At 41.2% G+C, this 14,508-nt stretch overlaps 1 protein-coding gene across 5 annotated transcripts in view; it reads right to left on the reverse strand.

The window, feature by feature from the left end:
* Window positions 1–14,508, reverse strand: part of Cald1 (caldesmon 1) — a 175,652-nt gene that overhangs the window by 89,708 nt on the left and 71,436 nt on the right. For 4 of the 5 annotated variants that reach the window (XM_076832983.2, XM_076832963.2, XM_076833006.2 and 1 more), the window contains exon 3: window positions 3,917–4,028. In XM_076832983.2, coding sequence (XP_076689098.1) covers window positions 3,917–3,987 — 71 coding nt within the window. In that variant the 5' untranslated portion in view covers window positions 3,988–4,028. Of the gene's footprint in view, window positions 1–3,916; window positions 4,029–4,738; window positions 4,931–14,508 lie in introns of those variants that run through there. The other variant, XM_076832972.2, reaches the window with a different exon arrangement.

The following is a 14,508-nucleotide window of genomic DNA, read 5'->3' on the forward strand; positions in this document are numbered from 1 at the left end:
GAGGGGAGGGGGAATAGTAGGGGATAGGAAAGGTAGCAGAATACAACAGTCACTGATATGCCATTATGTAAAAAGGTGAATGTGTAACCGATGTGATTCTGCAATATGTATTTGGGGTAAAAATGGGAGTTCATAACCCAATTGAGTCAAATGTATAAAAGATGATTTATCATGAGCTTTGTAATGTTTTGAACAACCAATAAAAAAATTATAGATGAATAACAAGAAAAAAAAAGAAAAGAAAAGCCTCTGTGGGCAAGGAAGGTCAATGGACTTTTTCTTCTCTGCGGGGCCCCCTTTCCCCACAGGAATGCAGGGATGCAGCATGCAAAGGTAGAAGTCATCTTTAATGTGTGAAGCAATATCAGGGTACACATTATATTTGAAGTGATAAGAATATAGTTTCTTGATCATTACCTGGCGTTCTCTAGATTGAAAAGCAAGCTCTTTCCATTTCTGTCATTCTCTTAGTCTATTCTCAGTGCCTCGAACACAGAACTCAGAGCTTGGAACAGAATAGATGCTCAATAAAAATGTGTTGAGGATGAATGCATGGACCTGAGTCTTGGAACCACTTATTTTAGCTAATATACTCCACTGCCATTCCAGATCTGGGACAAGTGCTTTCTTCTGGGTCCCTCTATCCAAAGAAAAGTTAGGCTTTCTCCAGTCTGGTCTTAAAATAAAGTAATATAAGATCAACACAAAAAATTAGACAATCCTAAAAGCAAAAGAAAATTTAAACTGACCATCACTTCCCTTGAGGAAACACCCACTTGTGTGACAGGAGGAAGCCAAGGTCTAGACCTAAGGGAAGGAGGACTTGCCCAGGGTCCCACTTGCTCTTTGTCTTCAAATCAGAACCATGATTTTAGACGACCCTGGCTTTCTGGTTCTGGCCATCTGTTTCCTGTACACACCCTGCACTTTCCCATGAAAGTTGGCTGGACCACAAGGCCTGACCTGTGCTGCTCAGGTTTTATAAAAGCCTGCAGGGGAACAGGGACTTAGTAGAATAACAGAACTGAAGGTCCACCTTGAAACATGGAAAGGTAAACTTAGTACAAATATAAGGAAGTCCTTTACCTCTCTCTCTTATAAAGAAATAAAGAGGAGGGAGGGAGAGAGAAGAAAACAAATGGAACATGATACACCAAAAGAAGTAACGCAGACAGAAATGTAAGCAAAAAAGGTTAGGATAAATTTGTGTGAATTTATTTGAGGTTATTAAGGGTACCACACTAAGCTTTATTTAAGAATGACATCAAGAGAAGACAAATCCTTACACACACACACACACACACACACACACAATTTAAAAAACAAAATGAAAAACATAAAACCCGAGGAAACCAATTGAGTAGCTATGTGGTCAGTTCTTCAGCAAAGTCCTGAGTCTGAAAAAATCTGGTTCATTCATTCTAATCACAGCCTGGCTCTAACCACAGCAAGTTGGTTCTGTCATTCCTTTCACAATGATTCACTCACCCCCTGTTGATGTAGAAAAGCAAAGAAGCTGAAGAAACCAACCTGATGATGATCTAACACGGTGCCTCATAGCCATGTCCCCCTTCCTGAGTCCACCAGCCTTGACTCTGTCAGGCCCCTGCACTCTGGCCTGACCCGTGGTTTCCTAGCATGTCCTGAGATCCATGAAGGCAAAAACTATGTCTTTCCATGTATCAGAATTATTTCCCACCTCCCTAGAACAGACACTGAAACCTGATTGGTGACTGATAAGTATTGGTTGGGTCAGGATATTCTGCAGACTGTCAGGAGAACCTGAGGCCCAAACAGCACAGCCCAGACACTGCCTATCGGCCTTGAGGTCCACTCACCACGGAGCCTCATCCCCTGCCTGCTTCTCCCCCATTTCCTGATCTTCTGTCTCTGTTGACGGTTTCTATTATGTCTTTAGGACATTTCACTCTTTGCACACTTGCTTTCTTGGGATTCACTTCAGCTTTTACACCACCACCACTACTACCATCATATGAAGTTTGCCCAGATTTATTTTTCTAATAAGAATTTCTCTTCCTTTCTGAATGAAGATTGGCATTCCCTATCTCCAAGTGCCTGGGAGCATATCTCCATTTGGATACAGCTTACCTGAGATCACACACTATTCCCAAGACCATCCGGAATGGAGTCCTTCCCAGCTTCCCCAGAGAGGACAGTGAGAAACCTTCCTTTCAGCTCCTCGGGCTGACAGCTTCTAGAATTGTCTTTGAGTTTTTTCCTCTCATAAAAGAGTTGTTAATTGTCCCTCTCATCTGTGATCTCTCTCCATTTCCGTAGTCACTGTCCAGATTCAGGCCCCCATGACCTTAAGTTTAATATGAACTCTTCTGGTGCAGGGATCTCCATATTCTAGTCTACTATACACACTTTAACCCATATAACTCCCTTGTTAGGTCTCTTTCTATTCCTTTAACATGAAATAGAAACACTGAGGATGTACTAGACCAACCCCTGTTCCTTCTGCACCTGACAGGTTTATTGTACCAGGATTCTTATTTCCCCTCTGAGCTTTTGTGGTGTCAATTCCTCTCCTAGACAGCCTTCCTTTCACTCCTCATCACCATCAACATTTCCTCCAACACTTCCTTGCTACTTCCAAAAAGCTTTTTCTGACTAGTTGTGTCCCAGGGTAATGACTACCCTTCCTTCTCTTGGCAGTAATATTTATTTCCAGCTCTATCACTGTGTTGTTTATTACTTGTTTAACTAGTAATAATGGTTAACAAAAGCTATCATTCATGGCACTATTTGCCAGGTACTGGGCAAAGTCACTTACGAAGTTCAATAATCCTCCTGTCAACCATACAAGCTACATAAATAAAATACATACATAAAAATCGTGCCTATTTTACAAATAAAGGCAACCATGGCTTAAAGAGAAGTCATTTGCTCATGGTAACTGGACTAAGTAGCAGAGATAGGGTTTGCTCCTATAGCACACAGGTACCATCCATGGTGCCATGAGTATATGCACAGACATTCCATGAATGGCAACCAACCCTGGCCAAGCCAATCCAAGGCAGACATTTTATCTTCTTTTTCATTCTTTATATAAGTCAGACCCTCAATACTTTTTGCTACAAGTATAAGTTCAATTTCCTACTGCAGGATCGTGAGAGGATCGTCGTCTTGCCACCATCTTTTCATCTGTGCACTGGGGACAATTGGGAAGCAAAACTGGTTTGAATTTAAAAGCAGTGTTTTAACAGTTTTCTTCCTGTGAATGTCTGAACTATCAAAAGAACATCTGATTTTTTAGCCACATCAAATGCCACTGTCTTTTGGTCTGAGGCCTAAAATGTTAAAATAGACATCTATGCCTGGTATGTCATATGCCAATACTTTATCCCCCCACCCCCCCATTCAGGTCACCAGTACAGCACTAACTGCTTCCAACCACACCCACAATCTCCATGGTAATTCAGTTCACTGGCTGTCAACCTTTACTACACAGATACCTGACTTGGATGCTTTTCTAATAAGAAAAAAGAATTGTCACAAGATTCACCTGGGGCTTTCTGTCTCTACTGTTTTGGACGAAAGATCCCATTTCCTAAATGTTTCCAATACTCAATATTGTATCATCAGTACTTTTAAAACGACTATTCACATATAGTCTGTCATTCAAAGTTCTCCCATGAAAAGCACCGATTAAACACAACTATTTGATTCTTCTCCAAGATTTTTCTTGATCCTTGCTTGCATTCCTTTTTTTTTTTTTTTTTTAATGCAAAATTTAGTCTTAACAGTTAGGGAAAATGTCTCTCAGCTACTTCTGCAAACAGTTTGGCATGCAATATGGCCACATTTGTCCCTTCAGAGGGAACAGTCTCTGAGGTCTGAAACCAACAGTGTGAATCATCAAGTGCAAGGCTGTGTCCACCTGGATCTCTACCTTTCTGCTTCCAGCCGCATCTCCTCCCTCTTTTGCCTCCTGAGTTCTCTGCGACGTTCAAAATCATCCATGGTGTGGTTTCAGTCTTAGGGAGACCAGATGGTGTCTGGATCTAAAAGGAAGGAGGCAGAGTCAGTATCATGGACGAGTCCAACCAGTACCTCCTGGGCATGGCTCTAACCCTCCCTCCAGTTTTTCATTTTTTTCTTTCCTCCTAAGAAAAATACCATAGAAGACTGATAATGGAAAGGTAGTGATCAATTTCTGACTTCCCAGCTGAGTTAAAGCCACTCTCATTTCTGAAACTATTAGAAACAAATAAGTAAGATCCCAGGATCACATTAAAAATGATAATAATAACAGACCTGAGGAGAAGAGAGGTGTTAAAGACTTGACATAATGGTAGAATAACCTGAGAGCTACTGAGTGATTTTTGTTCTTGGTAATTGGCTGAATCCCAGACAAAAGTTGTGGAAAAGTGAACAAAGAAAGAGAAAAACAGAAAAGAGTGTGTGCACATGTGTGCGCGTGCACATAAAAGTGTGTTTGGGGGGTGTAAGTGGCAAGAAAATAAATATGTAGGAACTAAGATAAGTAAGAGAGAAATAGAATGGTACAGCATAGATCTAGGCATCATTTGCATATTCTCAAAGTATTAGTAGCATCAGAATTTGAAGAAAGACTGCAGCAATAATTTTGCTGAAAATAAACATCACAAAGCAGTGTTTTTAAAAGCAGTTAAATTGTGACCAAGCTGGTTTTAGAGCTCAAAAATCCCGGCTCTTTCTACAGATGGAATCCAACCATTTTACCCTTTCCTACCTCCTCCGTGATGATTTTAAGTCCAGAAAGATGTTCTTTTTCCAAAGCTCTTCAAATAAGGAGCCCGCTTCCCCTGTGTTTCTGTGCCATGGAGTCAAGTCTTCCAGAATTCCCCTGCAGCCCCCAAACCCAAAATGACTACCAGGAAAGGAGAAGCGGGCTCTTTTTGTCCTTGCTTTGTTTACAGAGCTGTCAGTGGTTAGTTAAACTCAGCCTGGAATCTGGCATTTAAAGCCTGCTTCGAGATCGTTTCCTGTGTGGAGCGGGAGGTCTCCACTTCCTCTGGAATCCTAGGCTCTCTGCTGCACTCCGATCACAAAAAAATATTTTCCAGCCCCTTCTGTGAACACAAGATGAGCCATTTGCCCTGTGTAAGAAAATCAGGCGCTGTGAAAGCCCCAAGCCATCACCTGATGGCATCCTTAAAAGCAAAACTTAGGTTTTGAAGCCAAGTTGCAGAAACTTTCTTAAATAAAGTGTCAAATTCTTTTCTCTTCAAGATGTATTTTTTTCCTCTCTTAAAAAATCCCCACAAAAACAGAAACAAAATCTCAGCCAAAAAAAAAAAAAAAAAAACCCAACTCTCAAACAACAACAACAACAAAAACATACAATGTTTGATTACCCCCCACATATACCCTTTTCTTATCCTCAAGGATATTATTTAAGTTGCATCAGAAATCTTTAGGAATTCAAATTATTGGGGGTTTTAAAGTTGGAAATCTGTTTTTCTGTTTCACTCTGACCAAGAGGACTTCCTAAGACTGGCTGCTGATGAAGAAGACGACAACCAGTTTGTTTTTTTTTTTCATCAACCATAAATGCATTTCTCTATACTTTTGGGTCTGATCTCCCCATAATTATTAGAATTAAAAAAAAAATGACTTGAAGTCCTCTACAAGGTTGTCTGAGAGTCTTTCTCTCCTGGTGTGAGCTCCTGTTCCAACCACAGTGCTGATGTATGAGGCAGCTGTGTGGCCGGTGGGGACCAAATTTGGGGTACAAATGCTGGCTGGGTCCAGTGAGGGAGTGGGTTGTCTCTTTTCTTCTTTTAATAGTCTTTTGTTACCTACAGAATAGCCTCTTGAATAATGATAACGACAGCAAACAGAAATGGGAGAAAAGTCTGTTGACAGCAAACTATTTGACTTTTCTTGAATTATCCAGGTAGATTGGAGAGTATCCTGCCTCCTGCAGGGCTCCACCTGTACCTCTTTTGGAGGTGCTAAGAAACAGGCCATCCCAGGAGGCCCCATGCACTTGATTTGCAGAGGAAGGTGATATCCGGCAGAACTCAAAGGTAAGTGCAACCGACCAGCATCTCGTGGTCACTTTGGCGGACCATCCTTGCTGGTTCTCTACCTCTGTGAGTTCCTTTTCTTGTACCCATTCTCTCCTCCTACTCTTCACCTTTTAGTGAATCCTTGGCAACTTTTTGTTCTTTTCCAACCATAGAAAAACTCCCTATGGTTGGAATGCAGCTCAGAATGAGGTGGGGGCACTGAGAAGGGAGAGAAAAAGAGAGAAGGAGCTGGTGTTGCCTGCAGTGCTTCAGACCAGAGCCCTTCTGGCTTCTGCTGGGTGGATATTGGGTGGCTGCAAGTGAGGGAGAAGACAGAGCAAAAACACATCTGTGCACCGTGTGGTGTGACTCTCGGCTGGTGTGTGTGTGTGTGTGTGTGTGTGTGTGTGTGTGCAGTACGAGGGACAGAAGGTGGATGTGTATGAAGATTGATCTTGGTGGGTCTCCAGGGATGGGGTTGGAGGTCTCCCTTCAGCCACTCACTCTACCTCGCAGAGCTCCTCTGAAGGTCTCTTGCACTATCCCTGTGTACAAGGAGCCATGTCTGGGTAGAATTGTGATTTTTTAAAATTTTCCCTTCTCTTTTGGGAGCAGCAGCTTCCTTGTCCCCAGCCGGTAATCCCTCATTTCCTCCCCTGCCCCCAGTCAGTGTTGAATTCTTTCCAGCCACATTGGTTAGGAAACAAAAACTCTCAAGCAGTGAAGTGAAGAAATGTCAACCCAGAGAGACTCTGAAAACCACGAAGCTCTCGGGCTTCCCAGACAGTCAGGCAGCAGGAAAGAAAAAGGCAGGCCTGAGGAGGTATCCATCGACTTAGGCGACAGGGGACTTCTTGAAAAATTTTACAAAAATCAAAATTTGTGTGTGGGGACAGTTGTAGTTATGTTATTGAAAGACCTCTGGTGTGACTCTCTGTATAAAGGGAAAACAGAAAAAAAAAACCAAGCCCATTACAAAGGCAGATAAACCATTGCCTACCAATGTGATCTGTGTCTCCAGTGTGGTTTCTCATGTACTGGATTTTCTTTAAACAGGACACTCTTACGGTAATTAAGTGATAGGTCACTGTTACAGGTTTCAAATCTTAGCACACTGTCCTGCCTTTTGGTAAAGATTCCACAAAAGCTTGTGGTCCAGGTGAATGGCAAGATGTGACAAGAAGCGTGTCCCTGCATATTTGGCCAGCCCTGAGGGCCTCCTGAATCTTTGTCTCTTCTCTTTCCTTCTCTACTTTTTTTCAAGAGTAGAATATTGCTGGGTGTGGTGGTGCACGCCTGTAATCCCAGCAGCTAGGGAGGCGGAGGCAGGAGGATCACAGGTTCGAAGCCAGCCTCAGCAACTTAGTGAGACCCTGTCTCAAATAATAATAATAATAATAATAATAATAATAATAATAATAATAATAATAGGGTTGGGGACGTGGCTCAGTGGTTAAGCATCCCTGGGCTCAATCCCTGGTACCAAAAAAAAAAAAAAAAGGAATTTTTATTAATATTTCTTATGCTATTTGTTTATGTGTTTTTTTCTCTAATACTTCTTTTTCTTCTCCAACTTCCTCCCTGTGTTGAGAATTAAAGTGTACTTATCTATTTATCTAACTCAACTATTTTCTTTAAAAGTTTTAATTCAATTTCAGATAAGGTGTCTTTAAACCAAGAAATACCCTATGATGCTTTATATTCACAAAATTATTTACTCCTTTATGGGATTGTGACCCCCTGTAGATATATGTGGGCCTCGGGGTGGTCCTTGGGGTTTGGGGATATTGCCAATATTGGCCTTAGAACATCAAGAGTAAAATTGGTATCAGGGACACTGAGTAAGTCAACACGGCCTCCAAAAGTTAACACTCACTGAGTGAATACTCTCTGAGTATGTACTATGGGTTGGACCATTTTTTAAATCTTTTAAATTTTTGATTGATAGGCTTCATTTCCTAGAGCAGTGGAAAACGAAACAGGAAGTACAGAGCTCTCATTTACTCCCTGTGCCCAGCCCCGGCCCACACTTTCTCCTGCATGTGGATTGAACAGTGCCCTCTTCCAAAATAAATTATGTTGAAGTCCTAACCTCCCGCACCCCAGAATGTGACCTTATTTCCAAATAAGGTCAGATGTAGTCACGATGGATTATTAGGATGGACCCTGATCCAACATAATGAGTGTCCTTTTAAAAAGGGGAAAGTTGGCACAAAGAAAGACATGCACAGACGGGGAGCTGTTATCATCCACATTTTACAGAATTACAAAATGGACTGATTCACATTTTCCCCCTGGAAATCGTTTTCTGCTTCAGGGAACATTTAAGAGTGGCCCAGAGAAGCTCTGAGAAGACTATCATTAGCACTCTCCACTTTAATTCTTATAACTTAGGAGTTTAGGTCAGAATGATCTTGAAAATCACCCCTGCCTTCAGTTTCAAATGCACTGAAATCATAGAATTCCCAAGCCACAAGAGATCTCAGTTAAATGAGCCTTTCCAATATTTATGGAGCCTCCCTATGGTACTGTGAGTCTGTGTAAGAGTCACAGATGGGGATGGTCATATATTCGACAGCATCAGGTATACATTTCTTTGATATCTCAGAAGCTTCTTTTTTTGTCTTCCACCTTCCTTATCACACACCTGCTCATCTCCTCAACATAACGTCATCCTCAACATGATTATTTCTAATACAAAGGACTCTAGTCTTCCAATGCCCCTGGCCACCATGAGATGCACCTTATGAAGTAGCTGTCCTTTTGCATTCCCTGTCAATTCCATGCACCAACTACTTCAATGAAGTCTCACAGAAACATTTATACAGATGACATCCCATAAACATTTGTAGAGCATGACCATGTACCAGGTACGGGGGCAACAGAACACAACAATGAATAGGACAGAAAAGGTCTTTGAATTTGTATTTCTTTAAACTTCTGCCAGCCTTCTAAAGTTTGGATGTGGTTTGTCCCCCGGGTGTTCTTGTGCCAGAAGCTTGGTCCTCGTGTGGCAATGTTAAGAAGTAGTGGGACTTTTAAGAGGAAGAACTTAGGAGAAGGTCATAAGGTCATTGGGAGCTCTGCCTATGGAAAAGGGTCAAGATATTTCTCATGAGACCCTGGTTAGTTATCTCAACAGGGTCAATATAAAAGAGCAATACTGGCCCCTTTCTGCTCTCTGGCTTCCTGTCTTGCCACATGATCTCTCTCAACTACATGTACTCCTGACATTGTGATGACATCCGCCATGAGGTCTTCACTGGAATGGCTGAGTGGAAGTTGACACCATGCTGGGCCTCCAGAACTGGGAGTTAAGTAAGCCTCTTTTCTTTATAAAAATACCTAGCCTCGGGTATTTTGTTATAGCAGCAGAAAATGGACTAATCCACGAGCCCATCTTCAATCTTGGATTGCACCCATCCTCTACTTTCTGGTTTGTGTTCTTGGAATTCCAAGCTTTGTGACAGAAAGTCAGGGAACCTATTTTATCAATCCTAAATATCTATGTTAGTTTCAGTTGGGTCATTACTACAACTCACTGATGCTTCATTTAACTACCTTTCCTTTCAAGCTGATAATACCATGACATCCTAAATTTAAAAAAAATTGATTGCCCTTCAAATATCTCTTATACTTTTCTATAGCATTTTAGTCACTCTATTCCACCCATCTGGAATGACTCTCCTCACCTCCTCACTACCCATATTCTATCTAGTCATTAATTACTTCCAGCTAATTGGCTCACAGCGGCCCCAGCAAACTTCCAGCTGCCAGCTGATTGGCTCCTCTGCAGTGATGCTCATTGGGCTGTTTCCCCACCCTTTCAGACCATGGAGCTGCTCATTGGGGGACTCTTTTGGCTCCGCCCACGCAACCCAGCCAATCGGCCTCAAGAGCAGGAGGAGTGGGGTTTGAGAGGCTCGCTGGAAGCTTGTGGTGGCAGTTGGGCTCTGAGGGAATTCCTGAAGAGCTCCTGTGGTGCAGCCTGTGTGTTTTAAAAATAAAGCTCGTTTCTGCTTGACAAGTGGCTCCTGAAATGTGCCCAGCCAGACTGTGGCATTTGGTGGCCCGTACCAGGAAACAGCCCAATGAGCATCACCGTAGAGGAGCCAATCAGCTGGCAGCTGGAAGTTTGCTGGGGCCACTTGGGCTGTGGCTCTCAACAAGTCACTCTATTCCACCCATCTAAAATGACCCTCCTCACCTCCTCACTACCCATATTCTATCTAGTCATTAATTTCTAGCTCAAATTTAACCTCCTTCAGATGCTTTGCCTGAGCATCTTCACTTGAAAATGACATCTTCCTCCTTGAACCTCCATAGTTCATTTTGATAAACAATAACCCGCTCCTTGCCGCAGCTCATCAATTATCTTATTTATATAGCATGTAAATATTTTCAATAGTATTTTACTTTTCATATACTTTTGTCTGAAGGCTATTTATGAATATATATAATCTTTTAAAAAAGAAAACTTGCAATTAGGATATAAAAGGCACTTAGGAATTCTACCTGATTTGAGCCTCTAGAGTTTACATTTTGAGTTTGGGAAATATAACTTAAGCTGATTCATCTTTGTATTTTACTGACTGATCAGTATTTACAAAATAAATCAAAGACCCTGGTACTAGACTAATATGAATCTCTGAAGTTATATAAACCCACATTTGCAGTAGTTACACAGTAAATCTGGCAGCATTTGCTTTTGGACTGTAGAAAATGAACTTTCGTCCTTTTTTTAAAAAAAAAAAATCAATTTATCAACCCATTTTGCCCTTTTCCAAACTGAATGGTTCATTTGGGACTCAAAAACCAAATAAACACATGGATTGTAATGTACAGTTTGGACTTAACTTAAGCTCAACCTTCACCATCTTGTTCCAAAAGTCTGTGCTACTTAAGAAAATACAGACACTCACCAAGGCACATTTATCAAGACCAGCAACAAGAAATAATAAGAACAATCTGAGGAGTTTTGCCTTCTCTAGTTGTTTCTTCTTTCCAGCCAGTGGAATCCAAAACACAAAGTCTTACTAGGAGCGGTTTAGCAGGTATGACCTATTTTGTTCCCATTCCTCACATCTCAGTCTCTTAAAATTACTTTTCTCAATTTGCATTTCTCCATTTGTGAGAACGGAAACCTGAGAGATGTACCATTCCTAAAGTTGATAATCTTTGTGCCCTCTCTTCTACTTGTGAACAGTGCCCAATTTGGGAGATTTAGATTTATGAAATGACAGTTTTTATATCTATTGACTTCAGCATTCAGAAAGACATCTGCAGGGATTATAGGTTACATCTTTGAAGTGTTACCACAAATAGCATCAACTTCATTTGGAGTACTTCATATTTTTCAAAACACTGTGGTTATTATGATTTGATCCTCCCAAGTAGGAAAAGGAGATTCCTCCCCACTTAAAGTAAGGACACTGAGACCCACAGAACTTTGGCATTAGCTCCTGCACCACACAGCAGGTCAGTGGGAAATGGGGACAGATATTTGGACTAATCTCTAAACCAACTTGGAAGTTGCTTAGAAGAGTGAAGAGAAGTGAAAATTTGGAACACAATTCCTCCTGCCCCCTGTCAAGGGTCAAGTTACTTTTCCCTGACAAACTCAAGAATTAGGTGAAAAGACATGGATTCATACCAAATCAGAATAGAAATATGGCCACCAATGTTCTCATGGCCCCCAGAAAAGAGTGAATAAGGCAAGACAGAAATTCTCTACCACTGTGTCCATGTGAGAACACAAGACTCAGCCTTGAAGAAAGAAAGAAAGAAAGAAAGAAAGAAAGAAAGGAAGGAAGGAAGGAAGGAAGGAAGGAAGGAAGGAAATATAAATGTGTTTTCTAAATGTTATGTCTGAATAACAGAAGCATATACATAATTCATAAGTAAAGTGAGGGCTGGTTCCAATAGAACTACCCACCAATAGGTAGGATTCTGAGAGAGTGTGGACCCCTCTCACTAGACAAAGTCAGGTAGGAGTGAAACGGCCATCTGTTCAGAATTACAGTGAAAAGACATTTTTAAGATTCAAGGCTGTGCTATCCAATTTGGTAACCACTACCCACATGAGGTAATTAAAATTAATTAAAATTCAACAAAATTAAGATTTAGTTCCTCATCTTCACTAGTCCCATTTCAAGTATTTGGGAGCCACTGTGTTTAATGGTGGCCATGTAAATGCAGAGAATGTTTCCATCATGGTAGGAAGTTGGACAATCCTGCTCTAAGTTCTTCCATGTTCTAATGTTAAATCGTTATTCCAAGTGAAGTGAGGTGATGTTCTTCAGAGACGTGAAGAACACGTTTTAGAAGACCTTCATGGAGAAGCTAAAATAATGTGGTAATGTGAGGAATGTAGAACAGGTCCACATCTCTAAGTACTTCTTTGGATTCCCTGATTAGCATTCTTTCTGTTCTCCTGCAGAGGATATTTTGGATTGGGCAGTGTCTCTGTGACACTTGCTACTGAGAAAGTGAAATGCTGGGAAAATGTAAAAGAAGTTGGACATTGTCTGAAGAAAAAACCACACTTCAGATTGAGTGACAAGGCCCACATTTGGAAATGAAGATCAGAGACTATGGGTTTTCATCGATTATAAACAAGGCACAGAGATCACAAAATTTTATATAATTTTACTTGCTGGACTTACTCATCTATAAAATATTAGCAACTCAGGTGCCTGATTTTTTTTATAGGTCATTTCCACAAACACTACCAATTTGGTGACCAAGAAGCAGACCCCAGAAACTCAGCCAGTTATCTTGCTTCCACAAGCTGAGAGGGTATAGCTGGAGGAATACAAATGCGTTTCTTTGGCTGGAAACCACTCCAAGGTGTGTGCGAGAGGTATTCTGTTCATGGCCATGTTGCTGTGCAGGAAGGAATGCTATTATTAATCAGGAACTAGTTCTTCCCTGGTGAATTATTCAACTTCTACTCCTCATGGTCATCAGATCAATCTCTTGTATTTTGAAAGTATGAAGCAGGTTACAGGCTTATCTACTAGGAGTTTATGATCTAAAATCAAAAGATTCAAAACCCAAACAAGGTATGTGACCCACTGTCTTATGGACATAGGAGTCACATAATTTAAACACATAAATGTACAGATAAATTAAATAATAAATCAAACAGGGCCCAGGCTGCTTTCTTCTTGTTTTCACGAGAGTTTTTTAGATAGTAGTTTCCCCCATTTGTTGGTTCAGGGACGTCTGGACTTTTCTTTACGTAAGGAATGGCAGCAGAGGGGGGGTCTGCTTAAGATCAGCATAAGACTCGAGGATCTTTGAAGCACACCCTGACTTGAGTTTCTACTGAAACTTGAGTTAAATATTAAATCATATTAAATTGCAGTGGCACACTTAGCCTATAGCTTGTATTTTAATTAAATAAGTACGTGTCTATGTCTGTCCCATGAGGTGATCACTCACTTTTGTTAACCCTCAAAGTTCTTAGCCAAGTATTTTCCTTATACTCAGTATGCAGTTTGTTAAATTGGAATGGACTCTGGGGCACTTCTTACTTATTGGACTCCATTGGTAAACAGACAAACTTGGCTAAGAAATTCTCCGCATCTCCAGTTGAGCTCTTAGCAACCTTACGGATGGTGGCGAATTGAGAAATGGATTTCTATTTTATTTTTGATTTGTACGTGGTTGCTTCCTTTTAGGGAAAAGATCTTTGTCTTAGGAAAGACATTCTGACTTCAGGAAGGGGGAGCTTCCTTTGTGATGGAGGAATAGGTTTATTCTGAGATGTTCAGAGAAGGAGAAAGAAGACATGATAAATAGGAAAAGATGAGATTCAGAGTTGAGCTGAAATATTTCAAATTCCCATGGTCTTTGGAGATTTTCTTGCCACTCCTCCATCATAATTAGAAAACACTGACATTCAGGGAGATTTAAATGCTTCCATCAGTACCCTCCATCCCCCGAAAAAGTGTTGCCTGATTTCACTTTCTAACCATGCCCACTAATTAAAAACAGAAGGCCCCGTTCTCAATGTTAGCTTGGGAACCTGCCCTCCCAGGACTGATGCCACTATACATTGGCCACAGGACTTATCTTTTCTCACCATCTCTCTTAGGAGCCCCAGTCAGGTCCAGGAAGACTGTGGGTTTGCCATGGGCATTACCCCCCCCCCGCCCCCCGCCCAAAATGGAGCCCTTTGGCGCCACTTAAGCTTTAAAATACACGGAAGCAGCTCATTGTGTCTGGCCATTTCCTTGCTGAAGTTCTATAGATGTGCAGTCCATTTGGAAGGAAGTAGTTCAGGATGGTGAGATCTGGATTTGAACCAAGAGAGTTGGTGAAAAAAAAAAAAAAAAAGCAGGGTCTTTGTGACAACTGGCTTGAAATGACAACCTGGTTTGTTTCGGAGAATAAGAAAGCTGATTCTAGATTTCCTCATACTCTTTTTGGAAAACCTGTACTTTGCAAAATGTAGGATCAGACCACAGCTTCAGAAGCAATG

Source organism: Callospermophilus lateralis, chromosome 1 (assembly GCF_048772815.1).
Source record: "Callospermophilus lateralis isolate mCalLat2 chromosome 1, mCalLat2.hap1, whole genome shotgun sequence".
NCBI lineage: Eukaryota > Metazoa > Chordata > Mammalia > Rodentia > Sciuridae > Callospermophilus > Callospermophilus lateralis.